The 24,673-nt window shown below is 48.6% G+C and overlaps 8 protein-coding genes across 8 annotated transcripts; 3 read left to right on the forward strand and 5 right to left on the reverse strand.

Moving 5' to 3' along the window:
* Positions 1-1,724: 1,724 nt before the first annotated feature.
* On the reverse strand, positions 1,725-2,744 carry I303_104140 (uncharacterized protein; the record flags this gene model as incomplete). Its single annotated transcript, XM_018408176.1, has 1 exon — positions 1,725-2,744. One exon carries the CDS (start codon positions 2,742-2,744, stop codon positions 1,725-1,727), a length of 1,020 nt encoding a protein of 339 aa, XP_018263387.1.
* A 656-nt stretch (positions 2,745-3,400) lies between these two features.
* I303_104141 (uncharacterized protein) lies at positions 3,401-5,137 on the forward strand (the record flags this gene model as incomplete). Its single annotated transcript, XM_018408175.1, has 1 exon — positions 3,401-5,137. One exon carries the CDS (start codon positions 3,401-3,403, stop codon positions 5,135-5,137), a length of 1,737 nt encoding a protein of 578 aa, XP_018263386.1.
* A 464-nt stretch (positions 5,138-5,601) lies between these two features.
* On the reverse strand, positions 5,602-7,662 carry I303_104142 (uncharacterized protein; the record flags this gene model as incomplete). Its single annotated transcript, XM_018408174.1, has 13 exons — positions 5,602-5,632; positions 5,689-5,859; positions 5,929-6,039; positions 6,099-6,168; positions 6,220-6,292; positions 6,341-6,389; positions 6,441-6,475; positions 6,531-6,628; positions 6,680-6,960; positions 7,009-7,076; positions 7,126-7,244; positions 7,291-7,363; positions 7,426-7,662. The coding sequence occupies 13 exons, from the start codon at positions 7,660-7,662 to the stop codon at positions 5,602-5,604; spliced, it is 1,416 nt and encodes a 471-aa protein (XP_018263385.1).
* A 1,216-nt stretch (positions 7,663-8,878) lies between these two features.
* Positions 8,879-11,190, reverse strand: I303_104143 (uncharacterized protein; the record flags this gene model as incomplete). The annotated part of the gene is made up of 12 exons (XM_065968913.1): positions 8,879-9,106; positions 9,169-9,268; positions 9,356-9,392; positions 9,444-9,595; positions 9,645-9,698; positions 9,766-9,866; positions 9,943-9,998; positions 10,052-10,246; positions 10,309-10,436; positions 10,493-10,603; positions 10,656-10,768; positions 10,822-11,190. The coding sequence occupies 12 exons, from the start codon at positions 11,188-11,190 to the stop codon at positions 8,879-8,881; spliced, it is 1,644 nt and encodes a 547-aa protein (XP_065824985.1).
* Positions 11,191-11,445: 255 nt separating this feature from the next.
* I303_104144 (uncharacterized protein) lies at positions 11,446-14,132 on the reverse strand (the record flags this gene model as incomplete). The annotated part of the gene is made up of 12 exons (XM_018408172.2): positions 11,446-11,498; positions 11,559-11,826; positions 11,873-11,929; positions 11,988-12,153; positions 12,196-12,331; positions 12,392-12,436; positions 12,491-12,622; positions 12,685-12,709; positions 12,818-12,845; positions 12,894-13,003; positions 13,057-13,185; positions 13,236-14,132. 12 exons carry the CDS (start codon positions 14,130-14,132, stop codon positions 11,446-11,448), a joined length of 2,046 nt encoding a protein of 681 aa, XP_018263383.2.
* Positions 14,133-16,946: 2,814 nt separating this feature from the next.
* On the reverse strand, positions 16,947-18,686 carry I303_104145 (uncharacterized protein; the record flags this gene model as incomplete). Its single annotated transcript, XM_018408171.1, has 1 exon — positions 16,947-18,686. The coding sequence occupies one exon, from the start codon at positions 18,684-18,686 to the stop codon at positions 16,947-16,949; it is 1,740 nt and encodes a 579-aa protein (XP_018263382.1).
* Positions 18,687-19,123: 437 nt separating this feature from the next.
* On the forward strand, positions 19,124-21,377 carry I303_104146 (uncharacterized protein; the record flags this gene model as incomplete). The annotated part of the gene is made up of 15 exons (XM_065968914.1): positions 19,124-19,346; positions 19,411-19,450; positions 19,508-19,550; positions 19,604-19,713; positions 19,783-19,829; positions 19,887-19,968; positions 20,026-20,185; positions 20,242-20,380; positions 20,432-20,521; positions 20,585-20,606; positions 20,668-20,762; positions 20,818-20,959; positions 21,034-21,136; positions 21,196-21,273; positions 21,339-21,377. 15 exons carry the CDS (start codon positions 19,124-19,126, stop codon positions 21,375-21,377), a joined length of 1,413 nt encoding a protein of 470 aa, XP_065824986.1.
* Positions 21,378-22,440: 1,063 nt separating this feature from the next.
* On the forward strand, positions 22,441-24,402 carry I303_104147 (uncharacterized protein; the record flags this gene model as incomplete). Its single annotated transcript, XM_018408169.1, has 6 exons — positions 22,441-22,617; positions 22,679-23,002; positions 23,066-23,156; positions 23,220-23,506; positions 23,574-24,077; positions 24,139-24,402. The coding sequence occupies 6 exons, from the start codon at positions 22,441-22,443 to the stop codon at positions 24,400-24,402; spliced, it is 1,647 nt and encodes a 548-aa protein (XP_018263380.1).
* Positions 24,403-24,673: the final 271 nt, after the last annotated feature.

Below are 24,673 nucleotides of genomic sequence, written 5' to 3' on the forward strand. Positions count from 1 at the left end.
CCGACTATCCTGATCCGCCCAGAAGCGCCACCGTCCGTTCTGCGCACCAGTACTCCCAAGGTCACCAGACCCTGCCATCGAAAGGGAGCTCAATCGCTGCATCAGCTGGCGAGAACGACCTCAATGAGTACACGTCTCTGATTCTGAGTGCAGAACAATTCACCCTTATCGACATAGCTTGACTGATAATACTCCAAGCATGATGCTGCTCCATTTTATCCGTGTGCTCGCCAGCGATGGCGCAAAGAAGAAGGGGCTGGGATAGTTCGTAGCTGGGCCATTGAATCCCCCAAGTCCCCCTGTTTGCTTATGAATCGACTTCGCAGGGGATCTCAGAAGAGAGCTTTTAGACTTACAAGATCTGCCATATCGCGAGTGATGGGCATGAGCGGCCTTTTGAACTCTCCGTTCTCAGACCCGATTGTACGGCTCCGACAGCGATGACGGACGCGACGAAGGGATGAGGATTGTCTGACAGTCTGAAAGAGGGTAAGGAAACCACTGGATATTGATGGTTCAAAATTTGCCATGCCATGATATAGTAGTTGGGGAGTCTGTCTATCCGTGCCGTGAAAGCGAATTGTTGGCCTCACACTGAGCTCAAAATTCCCCGCGTCTCACTGGAAGAACGCGCAAGGTCCGAGTACTTCCATAAGCCGGACTATTACTTGCACTGTGTGACACTGGCGTGGCCTGGACAAACATATAATTTTTACCTGGGTTTGAAGTGCTCCGCATGTTAATCATGAGGATTGCGCTCTATGAGCACTTGAACCAGCCAGCCATATATTTGGTGATCAAACAGAAGACCAGTATATTCGTGTCAGAGTTCCCGCCATTCACGTCTGCAATCCGTGCGAGCAGTCCGCAATGCGGTGGAGTGTCGGCAGCATTGATAGATAGTAAGGAGGGCACATCTGCAACCAGATTGACATTACTTTCCCGAAGCCCATGGTGCAATTTGGGCGAGTGAAGCGAGTCAGCAAACGTCGAAATGCGTTTCAAGCCTCACTAAGTTAGCTGAAGCAAACGGTTTGGTGCGACGCGTTAGTACATATGTACTGGAAGGGCGCCTTCTGAGGCATCACGCGATGTTACCTGAGCTCAGGTGGGTATCGAGAGGTCGGTGCAACTGGTCACAGTCTCAAATGGTAGAGCGGTAGGGCAATATATGGATAGATCATGGATCGCCATAGAAGAAAACAGTTTGAAGAATCGTTCATCGTCAAGTGGGTCTAGAAGGTATGGAAATTTCTCCCCGCACTACGTTTTTGCCGTCGGTTCCTGATTGCGGACTTATTGAATCACCAACGAATGGAGCGACACGACCGAAGATGCATAGGCAGATAACAGTCCCATCACATACAACCACGGGATTGGTATAAGTTTCTAAGCGTTGGCTGGCTGACACATTTCGTCAAACCAGAATGCCTGTTACCTTCAACGGCTCCACACAGTTATGTCTGCCGTCCCGAAGGAGGCTTTGTCTGCCTCATATTCTGATCCAGGACCTTGCCTCCATTCCCATCCTGGCACCATACGCGCGCATTATGAGATGAAAGATGTTGTATGCATTGACTGAAGCCAGCACTCGTCGACAACCGTACTGTACAACATTGTTGCTGAGTGCCATAACGTTGCCAGAGATGCTGTCTGTGCCAAAGACAAGTTGACAGCATGAGGTGTCGCTTGCATGTACAGCTGGCGGTTGGTCATATAAATCATCATGTATCACTCCCCAAAGTTCGTGTATAGGAACGCTGAATCTCCTGGTATCCTCTATTCGCCGCGTCTACGGCTCCTGCTATGAATCCTGGATGGACGGGCGACCATTCGCTCGAAACTCCGACAAGCTGACCAGCCCATACTCCATCCACAGGCGATATGGGAGGGGAAGAGGTAGCGTGACCACGACTCTGCACGCGGTCATCTGGAGTGGCTGTGAAAACCTCAGTGCTCCAATCCTTGATCACCTCGCCCTCGGTCTTAAGGGCATCCTTCCCGAAGATGCGCCCCAATTGCTCTCTGCAAGCGTTCATGAGCTCGGGTTGATTGGGGACCCCGGGTTGTCGTTTCGTTGCCAAGAATCCAACTAGAGCCGCTGAGCCGTCGTGGGAGGTCGCATCATGTATCTCAGCCATAGGACCGACGCGACTGAAGACGTCACCCGATAGCCCTTGTTCACGCCAGAATGGTTTCTCATAAACAGCTAAGTATTTTGCAGCATTCGCCATCCATGTGGGAGTCGCTTTGTACTCATGCATGGTCGTTTCAGGAAGCGGCGGATCGAATTTGATGCTATCAGCCACCAATCGAGGAGGTAGAGCTAAAATGACTGTCTTGGCGCGGTGTATTCTGCGTTGACCGTTGCGATTCTCCGTAGATATCAAAATTAGGTCCGAAGACCCAAAGGATTTGTCGCGTCCGATATAGCTGATTTCCTTCACGACTTCATTCAGCTTGATTTTAGATTTGTCAAGCTGAGAACTACATGCCGAAACTAGGCTTCCCATACCATTCACGATCCTGACCCAACCATTATCGCCAGACATATGCTGTTGGATCCTTCTTGGTGCTTCTAGCGCTGAACTCTCTACCATGACGTCCCCAGTCTCATATTGATCGAAAGTGGATATACCGAGATCTACCGTCAGTCGCGCTAACTCAGGCTGCATCGAGGGCCAAATCCAAGCCGCTCCCAGATCAAACGTATCCAGTAGAGGTGTTGCTGCCCTCGTACCCATGGTCCTCCGTGCTACACAAAGAGAGCAGACTCGACCTCCCAGCTCTGACCTTGCTTCGAAAAGGGTATAATCGCATATGCCGCCTTCTTCCAATAATTTCGCAAGATACGTGCCACTGAGTCCTCCGCCGATAATTGCAATCATACTGAGGAACGTCTGGCAATAGTAGTGGAGGTGATATACGAGTGAGGAAGCAATTGAGTTGTGATACCACCTAGAAAGGCTCTTTATTACACGTATCTGAAGTCTTCATAAAAGCTGTAGGGCCTGGCAGAGTGCTTGACGTGAGACGAAAAGAGTCAGTGTTAGTGCAAGGACTTACAACCACGGGCTACGATATTTTCTGTGACAATAAAAGGTGAGATCCTTTCACGGACTGCGTCTGGCTCAATCGCGCCTCCACCCAGTGAATCAAACAGAAAGAACGCTTGAACTGAGTCAGCGCGTCAGCGCCGACAACTTGTGGTTAAGAACCCACTGACCTTTCAAGTGGGATCAAGTGGGATCACACAGGTCCCAAGGATTTTTGTGCATACAAGAACCTGATTCGTCGTCACACCCCCCTTTTTGGTTTGTTCGTCGAATCTGAAACGTATATTTCGTATCAGCCAGCCGTGTGAAGTTGTACGAAATTACTTCCGTTTGATGTGACCGCTATGCTTTTGAGTATTCCCACGCCTCTCCCACCATCGCGCGAGTACTACGACCTGGGCACCTACTCCCGACCTATCACTACGGTCAGCCCAGACGCCCAAATATGGTTTGATCGTGGACTCAATTGGTGCTACGCGTTCAATCACACCGAGGGTCTCAAATGCTTCCTCCAGGCGATTGCTCATGACCCAGTCTGCGCCATGGCTTACTGGGGCATCGCCTACGCCGCCGGTCCAAATTATAACAAAGCTTGGGGGCTGTTCGACCCGAAAGATCTTTCCAGGACCATGAAGTTATGTTTCGAAAGCTCAAGAAAGGCCGAAGAATTGTTCGGTCCTACAACCGCTGGTACACCGATTGAGCGACAATTGATTTCAGCCATGTGCAGTCGGTACCCTTTCGATCACGAAGCGAAGGACTATGATACAATCAACGTCGAATACGATAGGGCTATGCATAAGGTGTACGACAGCTTCCCCGGGGACTTAGATGTCATGACCCTCTACGTGGACGCCAAAATGCACATCGCGCAACGAAAGATGTTTGACATCCACTCAGGACTTCCAGTAGAGACATCCCCAGTATACGACATCCAGCATTTATTCCGAATTGCGATGCAGCATCCCGATGCGAAAATACATCCTGGTATCTTGCACTTCAGCATTCACTTCTGGGAAATGTCGGCTACACCGGACATTGCCTTACCTGGAGCCAATCATCTTCGCGGTTTGGTCCCAGATGCAGGCCATCTGCATCATATGCCATCCCATTTGGACGTCCTAAAAGGAGATTATCAAAATGCGGTCGCGTCCAACGCGGCTGCTGTCATAGCCGACAACAAGTACCTAGCCAAAGAAGGAGCGAAGAACATGTACAGCTTTTACCGACTACATAATTATCATTCTCTGATATACGCTGCCATGTTGTCCGGACAATCGAAGATCGCCTTGGACGCGCTGGACCCCATGGAATCATCGCTGACCGAAGACGTTCTGCGCGTTGAAAATCCGCCACTAGCCGATTGGCTCGAATTCTTCCTTTCGGTTCGCGTTCACGTATACATTCGATTCGGCATGTGGAAAGAGCTCAAAGCTTTGACGTTGCCCCTCGATAAAGCATTATACTGCGTGACGACCGTTATGACTCATTACGGAAAAGCCATAGCATATGCCGCCACGGGCGAAATAGTCCACGCAGAAACCCAACGGCGGCTGTACCTCGCTGCCAAGAAATTAGTCCCAGAGACCCGGAGAGATTATCCGAACAGAATCGTGGACATTCTGGAAGTTGCATCTGCAATGCTCAACGGCGAAATAGAATATCGCAAGGGGAACTTCGAAAAGGCTTTTGCCAGCCTGCGTTCAGCAATATGCCTGGATGACGGGTTAAGATATACAGAGCCTTGGGGTTGGATGATCCCCACTCGGCATGCTTATGCAGCACTATCTTTAGAACAAGGACTTGTAGATCAAGCAGCAGCAGCCTATGCGGAGGATTTGGGACTTCAGGGACATCTAACAAGAGCTCATCAGCATCCGAATACCATTTGGTCTTTACTCGGCTATCACGAATGTCTCAGAAAATCAGGTCGAACCAAAGAGGCTGAACAGATCAAGCAGAGACTGGATGCTGCCTCACATATAGCCGACGTTGAGATACGGTCTTCGTGCTTTTGCCGTACAGGCGCGATGGAAGTAGACAGAATCTCGCGGTGCGCGGACGGCAAATCCTGCACGTAGCTCTCCATGCAAATTTATATACTGAAGCCTGTAACCATGGTCTCCAACGACATCCAAATATAGACACGTGCATCCGCTTGAATACACTCCTCAAACGGATGTGGACGTCCGCTGAATGCCTTCGCTCATATGAATACCCGATCTTCGTGAGAAGCAAGGGGATGGACAGATTTATGAGTTGTGTCAGTGAATCAGGGGCTGTCGGTACGCTACATGTCCAGCCCGACACTGCTCCATAATGATGCAAATGGCAGGTACACGGAGAGGAGATTCTCTGTTCCAGTTCAGGGACCATGCAATCAAGTTGCGAGCTGCACGTGCGAATCAGAGCTTAAGCTTTCATTCTATGAAAAATCCAGCAAACATCGGGTCTGCTGATGCCCTCATCGCGGTGAGTATTGCTGTACATCTGTCTGCGTTTGAGCAGGCCACTTTGCCGGTCCCTTCAAAACGCAGTACTTCGATCAAGCACTGTTATCCGCACACGAGAATGGCCTGCAAGCGCAGTAGTCTATTTAGCCTGGCTATCTGAATTAATCGAGTCGACTCACTTGTTAGTGCTTCCGTTTTTTATCTCGATTACAGCAGCGTAGGTTCCCATGCCCATGATGAACCACCCAAGCACGTTGATGATTATATTGAAGGCCGACATGACTTTCCACGTGTTGTCACGCTTCTCGGTCGTCCAATTGTCGTATAGCCACATGAAGGATTGCAACTGCCTGAAGCACGATATCGTCAGATTGATTGCTTTAACAGCTTCAGCCCCAAATATCGCCATGTACACATACAAGCACAGCACGGAACAAGTCAACGCTCCAGTCAATGAGAGGAGATGACTGAAGACGGGTATCGCCTCGGCGATGAGGAAAGCCACCGTGGCACAGCCGCCAACCAAACCGCTGGCAGGCGAAGGACATCTGTTAGCAGCTCTGAACGCAGTATTGCAGATCTCACTCACTACCAGGTGAGGTTGTGGATCTTGGTAGATCTTGACAAGTGTGGAGTGTCTCCTAGTATTCGAACGAAGACTTGCACGCCCACTCAGCAGACTGCTATACGTAAAAAAGGAAGGTACATACGATATTTAGCGAGGAGATGAAGGTTGAGAACACCTCCGACAACGAGACCCAGAAAGGCAAGTCCATAACAGACCTAGAGGGCCAGTCTCAGCCCAAAGCTCGACCGCGAAATTGCACTTACCCGTTTCATCATCGGGCCGGCAGAGCCTAATGCAGGTGACGATACATATCTGACTGAAATTGAGCACGAGGCCTCACGCTCGAAGCTTGTCTACACTTACTGGCCGACAAAATGGTACACCACTCCCGAAATGACCTGATGAACAAGTCAGACAAGGGGAAGTCGGCCTTGAAAAGGTGGAGTATCTCACCAGATAGATCACGGTCACAAACGTCTGAGACACTAGCACTGTCTTTCCGTAATCCTGCATGTTTCGCATCTCACTCGCCAGCGGCAAGTAGTTGGGAACTGTTGACATGAGTAAGCAGACCGTCAAGGCTACGCTCAATGACAACTCACTGCCAGCATACGCGAAAAGCATTATATTGACGGCATTCATGGCTTCCGTCAGGGTGGGGTTCCCGAATAGCTTAGTGTCTTTTGACCAAGGACCAGACTGAGGCGCTGCTGAGGGTCGATCTGTGACTCCCACACCGATAGACAGGGTGAAGACCGAGACCATAATACATGTCACCCCCACCCATCCCAGCCACCCAATATTCTGAAGCGTCTTTAAGGCCGCACCAGATGCGATAACAGTGGCACCGATAACGACAAATGCGACTGTGCAGATTGCGTTACTGCAATCACAAATCGTTAGTACCATGTGCCCTCGATGATAAACTCACAGTGATATTGCGTTGAGCGAGATTGAGACACTGAGCATAGTAGACCCTACTCCCGTCACCATTTGGAGCTTACGCAATACATCAGTACTTGCCCGGCATATGCTAATACTCACTTACCAGATAAGCTAGACCAAAAAGCTCTTTCCCAATGCGCCCAAAGACCACGCCGCCAGCATCTCCTACCGAGTATACCTCAGGATGGTTACGCTTGAATCTGCCCATGCAGTAGGCCGTCCCTAGATAAAAGCATGAGTGAAGGGCACTCGCAGAGGTGTAGCTTACACGTGACAATTGATGCCATTGACAAGCAGATAAGGATGCCGGGAATCATGCCCACTGTGTTGAAAGTTGCTGGCTGAGTGACCAAGACAGTCATCAGCCGAGGCTCAATCATTTTTCAGCTGCACAGGTAATCACCATTCCCAGCACGCCGAGACCCAATTGAGATTTGGTCTCCAATACTACCGCTCGCCAGAAGCTCAAACTGCGGTAATTTGGGCCATCGTCGGTGATCTCTCCCCAGACAGCATCCTGCACTACGTCCTTGACGACGGCAGCATCGGTGAGTTTGATTGAGGCTACCTTGTCGTGTGCAGCTGCTGATCCGCCCTCTTCCGGTGAAGCAGCATTTTGGTCGAGCTCTTCAAGTTCCATGGTGGTGTATGCGGTCTTGACAAGTCAGATGTATTGATCTGATAACAGACTGGTTCTGCTGCTGAGCGCTTACTTATAAGCGACAAGATCGAATAATCAAATTGACGAGAACCCACTTCAATTGTTCGAATGTGGGCTCACCACGGCCTTTACTATGACTCATGATTTCTGTACGAACCCTGTTTTCGCACCTTACAGCCCAAATATTGTCCTGAACTCCAACTCTGATTGGGAACGACTTGAACCTCTACGACAGAAAGCATGTCTGGAATTAGCTCCATAAGACTCAGAGCAAAAGGCCGCTTACAGGTGTATGGGAGGAGTGATACCTGGTGGATTCGCCAAATCCCAATTTTTTGGTTTTCTACAACAGACTATTGATGCAGCCCGGCTGTCGGTTTCCTATCCATAAAATTCACGTCATCACTCATAAAGCTGCGAATCTTTGTGAAGGTGAAGTAAAGCATGATCTAGAATTCAAGACAGCTGTGAATCATGCCAGAACGATAACGCTATAACCCAGATAGGTTGGGTCTTGCAACAAAATTGTGCTCTATGGTGGAGAACTGCAAAACCTTTTCAAGTCATATAAGTCCCTGTCGGAATGCGTGAATTACCCTACTGGGTTTGCCCTCCAGCGGGTTTCACCTTCCTTTGCTTAGCATGAAGATTGGGGCGCGCATCACGTTGCATCATATCTCCTGAAAAACACCACCTTCGCGAACGGGACCCCCAAGTCGGACGCTCAGGATATTCCCACTCCGTGATCGCGAGACCTGCGAATGAGCGGATTCTGAAACAACTTTTTATTAGGATTGTCCGAGAATTAGGTCTGTCCGATTGCCCGTTTGTTCATTGCGTCTGCAGCTTGATTGGCATGCGACCGCATTCTGCCATTTCCAATGCAAGACTCGTACGTCCTGTGCCCAATCTCAATACGCTGGTCGCGTTGTTGTTCAATACGGCCTCGAAAATAAATCCTCAGCTCATGTCTGCTGTTCAGGACGAATTTCGATTGGGATCAGACTCGGTTGATTGCTAACATTCTTAAAAACACATCAATTCCTTCCGAAGGCGACGAGCGATATTAGTGCATGGTGAAGCTGCTGCAGAAGAAGCATACTGAGAGCTGTGACTCTAGACGATAGTAGCCTTACGCACCTGGGCGTATATGAATACAAGGAGGAAGATACAGTACGTCCCGGTGATCGCATATTTACACTGCCGACTGACGTACAGATTCTTCTTTGCCTCCGATATCATTGCCGACGGGTAAGATCTCGTCAAGACGACGCGTCTCCTCCTCTATGAGTTTCTTCGATATGGGACTGTGTTCGCGAATCCAAGGACCTTTGAAGAAGAAAACGAATGGTATCGGAGCCAAAATCAGGGCGATCCCGCCCATCATTATAAGTGAATATCGAACAGTCAAGTTGTTGAACATCTGATTAAGAAGCCCCTTGTTCAGCAATACCCTCAGACGGGAAGTAGAGTAGTTATCCGTACACTGTCCGTGAATATGGCAAAGCTGGATCCCACCATGATTCGCATGAATGACATTCCCGCTATTGCCGAGCTGGCAAATGCCCCATAGCAATTCGCAAGACTGAAATGAGAAACGAGAATGAGCGTGACCCAAAATGTCCGGCGGGCGGAAGATACTGCACCGCCGCATAACGCTGTAGAAACTCACTAGAGCAAACAACATTGTAAGATCGTGAAAGCAGAGGCTGTGGAGTGAACTCTGAGCTACGAGTACGGCTGAGATCAAGCGGACTCACCCAAGACCAAAGCTGTGCCAGCGCAAGGGCCGAACCAGGAGGCTTCAGGTGTACTGCTTGCTCCGAACACGAAGCAGCCTATGGCAAAGAGGACGCCGGCAACCATTGAACCCCAGAGGCCGGCTTCTGTACCGTCCTTTTGTACGCGGCGCCTGACTCTTCTGTCAGATTTCATACCAAACTTCAACGGCCTGAACATACCTGTAAATCGAGTCCTGCACAAAATTGCCAAGAAGTCCGATACCAGATCCAGCGCTGCGAACGCAGAGACCAGTAAGCTATATTCGGACGCTGACGACCGGTGGAAAATACCAGCACTCACGCCACAGCCAGATACGCCAGACCCGTGATCTGTATCGACCAGCCATGAAGCTCTGAGAAGACAAAGGGCAAGCCAGCAATCACGATGAAATACACTCCCCACTGCGGCGTTAAAAAACCTTTTTACGTCAGGCGGAACAAGAGTATTATCGACCATATGTGAAGGCAGACCACGTACAACGATGGCGGTCCAGAGAGCGAAGAAGGTCACGATAGGTTCCATAACAAGGAAGACTAAGAAGGGTTGCGTCAACCTAGAGTATGACGCGATATTCATAGTTACGCACGGAATGGCCGGGATACACTTCGTTGCAACGCTCGACCTAACGGCAATTTCTCCACTTCTGATCGGGCTGTATATCGTCCGCCGTCTTGTAGTTGTCGCTCGTATCGAAAGTTTGCCGCGAGCCTTTCAACAATCACCAGACTTCGTGTTTCACGCAGACCGAATATTGCCAATGGCGTAAATGCTCCCATGATTACTGGACATACACAAAACTCAGGTGAAAAAGGCACATGTATGTGTGTCGGAACCGATGCTTACTCAGTTGAATCCAATTTACCCATCGCCACCCGAGACTCTCATTTGCTTCTACAAATCCCATCGTAGTTGCTCCAATCGCGGGACCAGCCAGCAGAACAAACGTAAACAATGCCATTGGTAGAGCTCGCCTAGAGAGCTGTCAGGAATTGGATGACATGCTGGTTACCATAACCGTGGGACTCACTCTTTCGGTGAATACATGTCAGCAATAAAGCCGGGAGTGAGAGTCGGGCCAATGCATCCTGTTAAGCCCATCAGGAAGCGACCAGCCTGCACAGTCTCGATGTTTGATGCCCTGCCGAACGATCAGTTGCCTCGGACGTTATGTGAGCAAAGGAGTCACATACAATGCCAACATGATATGTAGTAGAGTGTAGCATACTACCGATATTATCATGACAAGGTACCTTCCGTATTCTTCAGTTATGGGAGCTAGGACGAGCGGTCCGACTGCAAAACCCTGCCGCGAGAATGAGTCAAAGCCATTGACCCGTCGAGGTGTGAAGTGCTCACCCATCCGTAAAGCGACAGGCCTAATGCGGTCTGCACCTGCGAAACTCTCAAATCACTTCGCAGACTATTCCCACTGATGGAGTACGAGGACATTTCCCATGTGGTGATGAAGGCGAAGAACAAGACAAGCGACATGATGACCAGTTTACGTGTGCTCGAGAAATGGAAAGGATCGTTGGGCGAACCAGGTGTGAAGTCGACCCATATAACCGGAAGATCCTCCTCATCTTCAGTGCGAGCCTTGGTCGAAGGTATGATGAGTGTGATGCCATGGGGAGAGATGCGATGTTTGGGACCGAAAGTGCAACCCGGAGGAAGTCGTATGACATTTGTGGTCAATTGTTGATGGCGGCTTTCGTCTGTCGACATGATTTGGGCTACGGGAACGGTATGTGAGAATATCGCGTGAATCGAAAAGAGACAATGATCAAGGTGTCAATGACTATGATACCTATAACGAATCGAACAAGTCTATTGTACTGTACATCGCGAAGTTGGCATGCATGTATGCAAGCATCATCCCAGTGAACCTGGTTTAGAAACGGCCGAACCCACCTATATCTTCTTCAAGGTGGGTTCCGTGGCGAAGCCCACCCTTTCGATCCGGGATTTTCGGCTCTACGGTCATTTAGCCATTCCGGTAAGGATGCGCCGTGTAGTTTCCATTTGATCATGCACTAAATCAAACGAATCAGCGATTTTCTTTCTGCAGTTGTCCTAATCGGAAGATGACTAACCTATGTCCGCATGCACGCCCTGCATAATGTGTAAGGCTGCTTTTCCCAAAGCGGGAATATTTGTATCACTGGAAAAAGGGACTTGCTTCAGAGCAATTTGGGCAGTGATCTGCTCGCAGCAAGCAAGGGCCTCTTTGATACAAAACGTCTGCGTCTCGGAGGTCGTGGGGTCATTCGTAGGCAACGTGTGGACACACTCGATCTGCGATGCGCGCATAGCATGCGTGGACGCGTCTGAATGGCAGGTATCATACGCCCACAAAACAAGCTATTGTAAAGTTAGGACGATTACTTTGTGACTATGGACTACTCACAAAGGCAAAATATACTGTCCAACTATGCGAGACACTCTTTGGCCAGCGTATGAGGTTCTGAGATCGCTCAATATATCAGGACGTATCGAATAGTCGACTAGCTCACATGACTCACCCCGATGCTTTCTCGCATAAAATCAGCCGCAACCAGAACAGCCTGTTCGGCTTTCGACGTACGCGCCCAGAGCTGGATCTTTCCGTTGGCTTCTAATCGATTCGAGGTCGCGACATCCTGTATCATCCCGACCGACTTGACGCCGCTGAAGATTTCGAGTGAAATACTGGATAGGATTAGCTAATCAAGGAGCACCAGGAGAACTCACAGATCCACAAATATATCGAGGCAAGCCGCAGTAGAGATATCGTAAGCTTCGGCTCTTAGAGGAATAATGGTTCCTGTGGATTGGTCGTTCACAAATGAAGGATGCTTGCTGAGACTCTGCATCCCCCGGACTAATGCTGGTAAGGGATATTTTTGAGCTGCCATGTCCAAGGGTGACAGGTTCGAAAGGTACTCACAGATGGCGATGTTCTGGGGACCATCGTGAGACAAATGAGGAGGCACTGATATTGTAGATACATATCAGCTCTGTATTGAAAAAGAGGTAGTGGACTTACTGATAAGATCGCGATGAGAAAGATCCCACGACAATGCAGCCAGAGCGTATATCATCACCAGGCGAGCAAACTCTAATTGCTCATCCGCAAACCATTCCTTTGACCAATCTCGCCCAAGGGTGTTTTGTAGGGCTTGAGGAATAGTATGAGCCACATGCAAGCGTCGCGCCCAAGAGAAACTGTCTATTGCTGACCAGCAATCTTGCCTACATGGCAGTTCTATTATCATGCGAAATGGGGATCGAGCACGACTACCGAAGTGATGTCCAAGAGTTACAGAACGAATCTGAATGATAATCAGCTAAGACCGAGGCTGAACCAGCTTACATCCATCATCCAACACAACCAGAGGGTTCTGCAAACCTATCAGCCTGCCTGAACACCAAGATCCGTCAAAGCGTACCTGCGCCGACTCTCTTGTTCCGCCCAATTGCGCCACTGCGTATCTTGATCACGCTGAGACCCTGCTTCCCCTGTTCCAATCATCAAAAGGTAGCCGAAGCGTCGCATGAGCTGTTCAGATGCCTGTCAGTGCAGTTGATGTCGGGGAAATCCATTCAACTCACAGACATAGCATGGCTGACCATTCCCTGAGCGTGATGCTGTTCTATCGTGTCTAGATGCTCACCAACAATGGCGGAAAGCAAAAAAGCTTGAATTGTTTGCAAGCGGGCTTGCGGATTGTCCAATGGGTCCTATCATGAGATTCTCAATGGTGATAGCAATGCTAGGGAATCCCACTTACCGATACTGTCATGGAGCGAATGATAGGGAGTAACTGTTTAGCGAAGGCTCGATCGGGCTCTGAAAGCGAATGGACAGCCCCCAGAGCTATTACAGAAGACAAGAAGGATGCAGGGGCCGTGAGGATGTCGAAGGAAGGCGCATGTACGATCGGAAATCTAATGAGTATGATTTGCCAACCTGTGGCAAAATGGAGCGGGAGTCCGGGGTCATCGGCCAGGATGACCCCTCTCATGATACTCAAGCCTTGCCACATTTGTATAAGTGATGATCTCAATCCTTCGCCCAGTACAGGGTAGTTTCGCCTATCCAACTGCTCACTAGGACCACTTGTGGACATAGGTGGCGGGAAATAGACTTCCGGTGCTGGTGGCAGATTGACTGCCATACCGTTTTGGCTTTGTTCCATCAACACTTGCTCCAGCCATCCATACACCTGCTGGTCGAATAAGAAGTCACTCGTCTGAGCTACAGAAGGCCAGTCATTCGAGTGCAGGGCATCGTCCGTTGTAGGCACGGGATTGACAAGGGGAAAGGCATTGACATATTGTGAAGTCGTTGATAAGATCGGCGCATTTTGAGGGATAGGATCGTTGTAGTGAACGTCGTCCCACACATCACTTGCAAGTACTGGTGAGGCTGCTGCTATAGCTTGAGATGTATCAGAGCTGAGAGTTATAGGAGCAGATGGTGACTGATGTCCAGATGAATGCTGACCAGGAGAGTGATGATTCGCATTAGGAGGCGCGGTGGAAGAAGGTGAATTAGGATTTACAGATGCGGGTGCCGTTGAGGAGTTGCTGGGCGGAGAGTGGTTGGCAGGGGACGGGTGGTGTATTCCTTCGTGGCGTTGGCAGACCTCCTTGCGCACGAACCTAATTGTCCACAAGATTGGCATGGCTTTACTTGGATCGAAAGGGTACTCACGATTTACCACAGTACTTGCAAGAGTAAGGTTTAGTACCCAGATGGGAACGCTCATGACGTCGAACATGACCTTGAGTCACATCAGAGTGTTACACAAGATATCTCAGAGCTTTGAAAATGTACTCACTGGAAGAAGAGAAAGATTTTTCACACCCTTCGACGGAGCACACATATTGAGAACCTGAAGCTGGCATTGGGCTATATCAACGACCACTGGCGGTCCACATCAAGCAGTATGCGTCGGGAATGCTATTCGCTGGGACACGTGCGACGCGACTATCACGGAAATGCGAGGGAGTCTGACTGGATTGGTGGTTGAGAGCAAGGATTGGAGACAAGTTGAACAGACGATCGCTGTTTGATTGTTTGATGCAGGTCAGGACTAGGGGAAGGAGACGATTAGGCGGCGAGTCCCGCAAGCTAGTTATCAATTTCAAACGTACTTTTGCTTATTGACTTGTTGTCCTTATGTCATGTCAATAACAACACCGCCATAACTTCATTGATTTCAACATCCAGCGGAACTCAAAGAAGCTTGAAGATACTCAAGCATCCTTATCAATAAGTTCTCGGGTTACGTATATCGGAAGTGGTGATAACTGCCTCAGATAAAGGACAAGAAAGATAGCTCCCAGAGAAATCAAACGGAATTCAATGGATATAGAAGGAATTTGCGGAATGGATGGAGTCGTAAGGGGGCTGGACTAAGATGAAGGTGGACAAATGACTATTGGACAAATTGAGAAAGATGTGTAAGGGAAAGAGAGAGAACGTGTCATGTCGGCCACCTCCATAAGACAGCGACTCACCAAATCCCCCTTACGTAACCTATCGGACATCCATCATCTCCATCGGATTCACCCGCTGTAGCACAAGGGAACGGGTATCCGTTGAGCCTAGAGTTTGATAGAAAGATAACTATCTGGGTTCTCTCATCCGTTCTACTTCTAATCTTCTAGATCCGTCCTGGCAGCGTCGTAGCTCCTTTTCAGAAATCGAAGTGGACTGGTTGAAGTCTGAGGCTAGCTCAAGGCTTTGTACTTGCTGAATGGTGACGAAGAATAAGGCCGGTGCAGGTCTGGGACCGTGCTGGGGCAGTGCTGGGACAGTTCTGGGACAGTGCTTCTTAGGAGCTTTAGGGTGTATGCATGAGGTCGGTACTAAGGTATGTATGTACTATGATGATACGGATGATATGAAGCCTTTCTAGTGCTAGACTCTATTAAGGCCGTCGTTGGTCTTCTCGGTGGATCGGAAGATGCTTCTCCTCCGTTTTTCAGGAGATTGCGTCAGTCTTCCTATTTAGACCATTCTTCTTCCGATCTTTCCTACTGCCAGACACGTGCTTTTTCCCCTTGAGTTAGTAACCTTCCTTCCATTATTGTTTATCCCAACCTTTGCTTGCACTACACCGCCATATCAAAGACGATTCATAATCTAGAAGGACTTGGCTAGAACATTACGAATCGAAGTTGATTCAACATCTACAGCTTCAAACATTACCTTTCTCTCATGTTTGAAGCTCATACATATATCGCGACCGTGCCGCAATCGTAGATTAGTTCCCCTATGAATTCTCTATTGTTGTCTCTCACCATATAGATATCCTACAGTATCACTTTGCACTTCAGCCCTCGCCTAGAAGCTACAACGCCTATTGTCCCTCCCAGAGTCTTTAGCTGAGTGCTATTCCCTTGTCTCTTACGGGTCAACCCGTAACGTTATCATCTTATCCTTGTCTGTTCGCTGGTATCTTTGTATGATAAGGGCCCTAGGCTGAAGTCTACGTTGATCACCGTGACAATAATGGATTGGAATGTAGTCACGTTGATAGTCACATGACCACATGTTATGGAATTACGGGGAATTTCATAACAGATATAAACAACGAGAATTAGTGCTATCTCCAGTATATTCAACAGCTTCAATTCAATTGACCTTGTTGTCTAACTTAAAGGACCCATAACGGAAACAACAAATTCCACTGAATTCCATTGAGAATACTAAATTACCCAAGGGATTCTCTAAATTCATCTTGAGTATCAATTATACTGTGTTCCAGAAAAGCCAAAACTGGAGCTATGCTGAATCATTGTGACACCTCCCTGTGCCAAGTACGAGATGCATGACAACAACACCGCTGTCTGCTTTCAGAGGCCTATTTGGATATACTATAAAGCGACTCCTCAGAAAGCCCAAAAACCAGGAGAAGATCAGGGGATGGTGGTGGGGAAAACAAGCTATTGCACTTGACTATCACCACTGAAAAATGATGATGATGATGAAGTAACAAGAGTGATATCAACATGAAATCTATATGTGAGCAACTAAGGTGAAAAACTAGCCACTACTAAGGAAATGCCAAAATTCCGCTCATCACCGCTCTACCAACCATAACAAATCAAGGAGTAGTCAAGTATGATTGACAAGTGTGAATTAGATTCATAGTTGAGAGTGTAAGACTATCTAGAAATTTGTGGCCTTTATATACCTTTCTAGTGATGGGAAGCAGGGATCGGTAGATCTCTATATTGGGCATACTACATGTGGTATGCCATACACATATCAACAGAGACTGGCGGTGCAGGGCTTCCTAATGGTAGCACTTAAATTGATCCAAGTATACAGATCAAAAAAGGACCATTTACAGCAATCTTGGGCTTTCAACTAGGTAATTTGCATCACTGTATATCTATACCTCTCGTATCCTTGCGGCTACTTGATCTGCGCAAAAACTGACAGCCATTGACCATGCATGGGCTACAAGTCTACGAAAATTGTTTTCTCACTCGAGCTTGCAGCAGGCCGACTGATTCGCGGCTGGTTGGATTCTGCGGCAGAAACAGGAGGATTCTATGGACACATCGGCTATTGCTAGAGCTAAAGTCAACTGCGGTTCGAGAATTGTCGCTTCAGCATGTCTGCCCAATTTCAGAAGACACTCGTGGTATCCATGAAGAGCCCACACATTGTTGGGGTGTCTGACGGCGCGAGGGAGCGAATCGGTGAACCCGAGGTCTTCAGCGTATGTTTTTGCAGCCTCTTCGACGTTCCCTTGCTCCAATTGCAATGCAGCGTACGCATGTCGGGGAGGTTGCATCCAGCCCCAAGGCTCTGCGTAGATCAAATTGTCGTAGTGATGAATTGATTCTCGTAGCTGTTGGAATGCGAGGGTGTAGTTACCGCGTCTGTACTCCAGCTCTCCCGTGAGCATAGTTTCTGCAACATTCAGAATATCTTGCCATGAATTGGGGTATTCGAATCGCGAAGGATATATTCTCTTGCGGGTCTCGCGGAACTTTTCCCTTTCTGCGAGGGCTTGCTCGACCTTCCCTTGTACCGAAAATGATAAAGCTCTAGCGTAATGCAGAATCGTAGTCGTGACGCAGTAGAAATCCCGATCATCAGGGAACGAAAGCTCGAGGATGTGATCCCATTTGCCGAATCTGACTAAGACGTGCACCCTATAACTCTTGAATCCTTCCATCCAATCTATCATTGGAGGACTGGGTATCCTCAACAGATCTTCCGTGAGCGATTTTTCCATCCGTTCCACAGTGTCCATGGCAACACGGAACTGGCCATTAAACATGCCAGCGTAGATCGGGAAAGTGTAATCATGAAGTCGATAGAAGGTGTAGAAGTCGGTAGTGGAGCCATACTTCATGTATTTTTCGTCGCCTCTGATTGCCTCCAGATTTGTCGAGATCGCTTTCCGGTAATCACCAATAAGCAAGTCAATGTGACCTGGCATATGGTTGAAATGACCTCCATCGGGCACGAGTCCTCGCAGCCGGTCGGCGGCTGGTATAGCGAGCTCAGGAGTGAAGGATAACTCCATCAGGTGGATATAGAAATGTAAGATTCCGGGGTGTGTCAAGGACGCTGGACTATCCATAGCCTTTTGAAGGACACTCTGGATGTGAAGGGTTCGACTATCTTCGCGTGGAGCGCCGGTGTGAAGATCCCACAACTGCCAAGGTGCGATAGCCATCATGGCATCGGCGTAGAGGGCGATGACGTCCAGTTGGTCAGGATGGTTTTCGTAGACTTTGTCCATGGCCTCTGCGTAGGCTCTGTTCCAGTGTTTGTAGTCTCCTTGTCTGTCTGAGGGAAAACGAGTACACAAAGCCTCAATGAGCGATTTCTCCATTGGGGTACTTGCTAATTCACGCGCTCGAGAGCAGTTGGAGTGACATTTGACTAAAGCTCGCTTTAGATCGGCCTCATCGAATCGTTCCCAAGCTTTGTTGTAATTTGGTCCACCAGCATAAGCGATTCCCCAATATGACATGGCACACTCAGGATCGCAAGCAGCTGCATACTTGAAACACCTTTCGGCTTCTTCGTGGTGGAAACCATACGACCATACAAGACCCCGGTCAAACCAGGTCTGACACTCAGGTGACGTAGTGTTGATTTTGAGAGAATATGTACCGAGGTTGTAAGGGTATGAATCGACGGCAGGTATTTTTGGCTTGGCCTCCCCATTGGGTGAGCCATTGGAAGACTGAGTGAGAGTCATGGCTGAGATTTCGGTGCTAGTAAGAAGATCGTTCTGTCGGTCAGCTAGTGCGTTGATCACAAATTACTAGTGTAGACTTACATTCTTTCGATATCTTAGCCAATCAATCATGAAATGTCAAGTTGCGGATACGTTAAAGTAGTGAAGATGAAGATTATTCTTATACGCCTCAGCAAAATCGATGACAGGATGATTCGCTTCACAGTGAAGTCGCTTTTCGAAAATTGCGGGACATGTGGGATGAAATTCAAAACGAAAAAAGGTGGGTTCCGAAGGACCGGTGGGTTCAGCATGAGTCGTGACAAGTTCCGATAAGTCATATCGCCTGAATCCGAATACTTGCATATATACTCATCCGCTCCTATCGGGTGCAGAAATGGCCCACATCGTGTAGGACACATACAGTATACTCTCACAAGTCACATAATCCATCCGACATGGTACAACTCAATTCTGCTGCGACCTCAACAGAGCAATTGACGAGCAAAATCGAGGAACTTGCATCGAATAGCACAGGACACGCTCATCCAGCAAAGCAGCTGTACGCGTCGCCATGGAATGATCATGTCAAAGGTTACCCTGGTGTCCGTTTGAGCGATCGTGCCCTCTTATGTCCTACACACGCTCAAGCAGAAAAATTAGATAGTATGATGTGCTCTCGTGAGTGAATCGGCTTGTCTGAAGTCAACTTCCCCTGCTGAAATATCTTGTCATCTCTGCTCAGTATACGATGTACACAGTAACCCGGACGGTGTTATTAACCTGTAAGTACGGCGGCAACGGGTGCTTAGAGTAATCCGAATACTTATTTTGCATTGCAGAGGTGTGGCCGAGAATGGTCTTATGGTAGATGAATATATACAGGTGAGGAGCCCTCATCTCGACCTTCGTGACCTGGAGACTGAACAACTAGTTAGTATTTCGGCGAAGCGTTGAGACACGGTCTGAACCCTGTTGACCTGGGCTACGGGGATCGGTTGAGCGGTAGTAAGCGACTGAAGACTGCCATCGCGAATATGTTCAACGAGTAAGTCGCATTGTGTGCTCGAGTCTGGAAGAAGAATTATCCAGTAAGCTGATGTCCCCTGTACAAAAGAAATTTTCAGCCTGTGGAGCGAGTAACCCCCGAACACATTATAACCGGTAAACGAGCTCGGTCTCTGCGTCGATATAAGCAAAGGTGTTGACCAGAATGCACAGGTACCGGTTGTACGACTATACTTGACCAACTATCTTGGACAATTCTTAACGCGGGTGATGCCATATTGATAGGGGCGCCATTGTATGTCATCAAACCGTGACGATGACTGAATGTCATTCCCCGCTGATCCTCATTCAGCTATGCCGGGTTTGACGTCAACATGGTCTCAAGATCAGGCTCTCATGTCGTTCCGGTGTACGTTCCTGATGGCGAAAAGGCTGTATCTCCAGCATCCTTGGACGCATTCGAAGAAGCATACCGTGTATGCGTAGCAGAGGGTCGGGAAGTCAAAGCTGTGGTGAGACATCATCGTCTATTGTACAGCCGGAGGCACTCCTGATTCATTTGTACTAGTTATTGTGCAACCCTCAAAATCCACTCGGTTTAACGTACCCTCGGGAAACTCTTCTCGCCTATGCTCAATTTGCAGAGAAGTATAATCTTCACCTGATCAGTGACGAGATATACGCTTTGAGTGTTTATGATAATCCTAGTTAGTACGCTTTTGTCACCAATCTCTCGTGCTTTATTGACATTTGCACAGATCTTCCCAATGCACCCGAGTTCATTAGTTTCTTGAACATCGATGTGGAAAAGGAAACTGGTCAGAAATTTGACAAGAGCAGGCTGCACGGTAAGCATTTGATGTAAATACAATGTCATCAGACGTCCGAGGTCGCTGAATCATCGACTGTAGTTGTATATAGCTTCAGCAAAGAGTAGGCTCATTATCACACCTTGAATACTTCAATGGTCTGACAGCATCATTTCCGTACGCAGTTTCGGTGCCAACGGGCTCAGAGTGGGCTGCATCATCTCGCAACACAACCAATTCCTCCTTCGAGCTATGTTGCACACCTGCTTTCTCATGAAGGGTGAGCGAATCCGATTTCTGCGTGAGCTGAAAGTATACAGTCTCTTCCCCAGCAGACGTACTTCTGTCCACTCTTCTGAACGACAAGCCGGCCTTCAAGGCGATGACGCTCGAGAACCGCCGCAGATTGACCCAAGCGTCCACTTACTGCCGAGAATGGTTTAGAAGCCGCGGCATAGATGCTCTGGATACAGTCGCGTGAGTGAACTCGATCTGGGAAATCATGTCTCGAGACGCTCGAAATAGATCCTGAGAGCTTTCGTGTGCTGCAGTGGTCATTTTATGCTTGTCGATTTCCGAAAGCATTTGAATATATCGACTTTCGACCAGGAGAGACAATTATGGCAACGGCTTTTGGATGCTGGAGTTTATACAGTGAGTCCATTGAGAGATTCGCAGCCCTTGGGTGTCCAGTATCTGATGAGTCTCGGAAGGCTACCGGAGGCGGCTATCACTGGAAACATCCAGGCTTCCTAAGGATTACGTTCAGCGTAAATCAAGAATCCCTGAAGGTAAGTGAACAAAACAGTCGCCGCTCTAGCATTCGCTGAAAGATAGGTCACAGCTTGGGTTACAGCGTATTGAGAAAGAGTTGAACCTTAAAGTGGTGTCATGAGGTCATTGCACTTGTCCGCAAGCAAAAAATGACTATGCAATTTCTCAGGACAAGCCGCTGTTTGTCTCACAGGCGAAGGCGCGGATCCTGTTAACTTCTTGCTGAGCAATATTTCTCCAGCATGCATTCCGATACAACTTCTGTTTACGAACAACGTGGTCAATGATGATCTCAAAGCTCTGCAGATGAATGCCGAACATACAATAGCGCTCTTGACGAATACCCTGATTCCATCGTGTGACTTCCCTGCTGATATCACACACTGATGCTTTTCCCGAACCCTCCGGTTTCAGTTTTTGTCCAGTCTCGGATTGTATTCACGATGTGTCAGCAAATTAATCGCAATTCTCTCAAAGGTTGAGAGGGCACTTGAAAGTCGGCGTTCTGCCTCGGGACCAGTTCAGTAACCCCGCAGTGTCTTCCGAAGAGATGTGTAGAAGACCCAGGTCCACCCCATTCAGAATACAAGATAAAACCGGTCCAGGAATAGCAATATTTGCGTGGGCAGCCATGCGCATACAGCGCGGCTTTGCCTGATTCCTCCAATCTTCATCGCGCCTCGATAGCAGGTTCATTTGTCTAATTTCGATAACAAATGATGTGTTTCATGAAAACCTGGATTCCTTACGTTTTACAGAACTTGGTGTTTGATCTTATCAGCCCTAGTGGGTCAAGAAGGGTAAAAGTCGGTGCCTGCAAAATTGCAGAAACTTTCCCGTGGGCTCGTGGGCATGCGGGGACCAATTGGAAAGCAACTGCTCCGCGATGAGCCCACATGAACCCACCTTGGTGTGTTTCCTGCACTCGAGATAAGGCTTGATGGGGCCATGGGCTCAACGCTTATCTCGTGATCATGATGATGCTGCTGCCCTTGAAGGTGGGTTCTGCGTAATAAGACTTGGTTATTATGCCTTTACTCGCGGATACCTAGCGCAAATGCCGATGTTGGATAGTCTCAGAAGAGATAAGCCGATGTCGTTCGAATTGGGATAAATAGTGAGCGCGACATGAGGAATGCTGTCCTTTCTTTCTCTCAGGATCATCAGAACACTTCTTGCCCAGTATGTCAATCGATTTTCAAAATGCCGAAAAATCACCTGAGGATGTGTACACCAAGGACGCCGTAATCGAGACCAGTGTAGACGATGTGGTTGTCGGAACGAAACATACCGTCCGAGGTCTAAAGCCTCGACATGCGCAAATGATGGCAATCGCCGGTGCCATTGGTACTGGTCTATTTGTGAGTAACAGCAGATTGCTTCTTAAGCGCGAGGAGTCGCTAAATGCGCGGTTCCTCGCAGGTCGGTACTGGCTCTGCACTGAAGAGAGCCGGTCCTCTCGGACTTCTGCTGGGATATGTCTTGTATTCCGGCCTAATTTGGACCTCCTATAATGCAATGTGCGAGATGGTCACATGGCTTCCTGTCGATGGTTCCTTTCTACACCTTGCTGGTCGATTTGTCGGTCCCAGCTTCGGTTTCGGGATGGCTTGGTTATATACCTACAACAACGCGGTCATAGTAGCAGCTGAAGCGACAGCTGTCGCCGGTTTTGTGAATTATTGGAATGACTCCATCAGCAACGGAGTCTGGTGTGCTCTTTTCATCGTGTCGTGCTTCCTCCTGGTCAGTGTGTCACGCTTCGTCCGCATCTTCGACAGCTTGACTGATTTGACGATGTCCTTGCAGAATGTCTTCGGAGTGCGCATCTACGGGGAAGGCGAGTTCTGGCTTTCCTCATTCAAAGTCTTCCTGGTGGTGTGCCTCATGGTTTTCACAGGTGAGTTGAATGTGAATCTTGGCATCGACGTCGTTTATATACTGATCGCAGCAATCGGCATAGTCGTGACCATGTGTGGAGGCAATCCGCTTCACGATGCTTTTGGTTTTCGATACTGGAAAAACCCAGGCGTGTTCGGTGATTACCTGGTCAAGGGACCAGCTGGCCATTTCGCGGGATTGTTCTCCATTTTCGTCCAAGCAGCTTTCGCTTTTGGTGGACCCGACATGATCGCTATAGCTGCAGGAGAGATACAGTACCCTCGACGAGTCATTCCCTCGGTCACCAAGAGAGTCATCTACCGTCTTATCTTCTTCTTTGTTGGTGGCGCTCTCTGTGTTGGAATCCTGGTAAGCTCTCCGTTGCAATGTCAACGCTATTAATTCCATTCTCCTGATGCCCATTACTTTCCCTTAGGTCCCTCACAATGATCCTATCCTGGGAACATCCCAGAAGGGAGGAGGATCTTCACCATTTGTCATCGCTGCGACTCGACTCCAGATTCCTGTCCTCCCCGATATCATCAACGCTACGCTCTTGACTTCCGCCTGGTCAGTTGGTCTTGACTGTTGTTACTGCGCAACACGAAGCCTTTACTCTCTGAGCTTGTCGGGTCATGCACCCAAGATCTTCCAACGAACATGGAGAGGAGTTCCGACCGCGTCAGTCATCGTGATCTGTCTCGTCGGATGTTTGTCCTTCATGTCACTCAGCAACGACTCGGTTGTTGTCTTCAACTGGATCACCAACATCACTGGGTCTGGGATTCTTCTTGTCATTGCCCTTCTCCACTTCATGTATATCCGGTGGCATGCCGCGTTGAAAGCGCAAGGTGTTGACCGTTCCCAATTGCCCTTCCACAAGCGAGGGCAAATCTATCTATCTTGGTTTGCGTGTATCGCCTACGTAATACTGCTGTTGGTGAGTGAAATGTCATATGAGGCTTGGAGTCTATATTAGGACGCTGACACCTTTTCGACAGACGAACGGGTTCTACATCTTCGTACCAGGACACTGGGATACCCCTGACTTCTTATTCGCTTACTTGGCTATTCCGGCGTTCGTGGTACCCTTCCTGGGCCACAAGATCTATCGAGCTTGCAAAGGCCACACGAGGCTCGGGCTCATTCCCGCTCATGAGATCGACCTATTCTCTGGAAAAGCTGAGATTGACGAGGAGGAAAAGACCTACCCTGAACTTGCTGAAGGCAAAGGTGCCAAATTCGAGCGATGGTTATGGGGTTGAAAGGAACGATCGGGACTTGAGATGTTGGAGAGCATGAAGGAGTGGCCGGCGGAAAGATAGTACCCACGTAGCCGAGTTTTAGGGGGTGATGAACCGCTACCGCAAGGAGCATGCCAAGGATGTTCCAGAAGTTATCATCGACTCGATGAGGTGGAAAAATTCGTAAACAATTAAAGTAAATCAATTTTCGTTTGTATTCTGTAGATGACCTGCTTTTCTGAGAAAGACATTGTATGACGTATGCATGAAGGGAAGGAATCAATGTCTCCGA

This window comes from Kwoniella dejecticola, chromosome 5 (assembly GCF_000512565.2).
Source record: "Kwoniella dejecticola CBS 10117 chromosome 5, complete sequence".
NCBI lineage: Eukaryota > Fungi > Basidiomycota > Tremellomycetes > Tremellales > Cryptococcaceae > Kwoniella > Kwoniella dejecticola.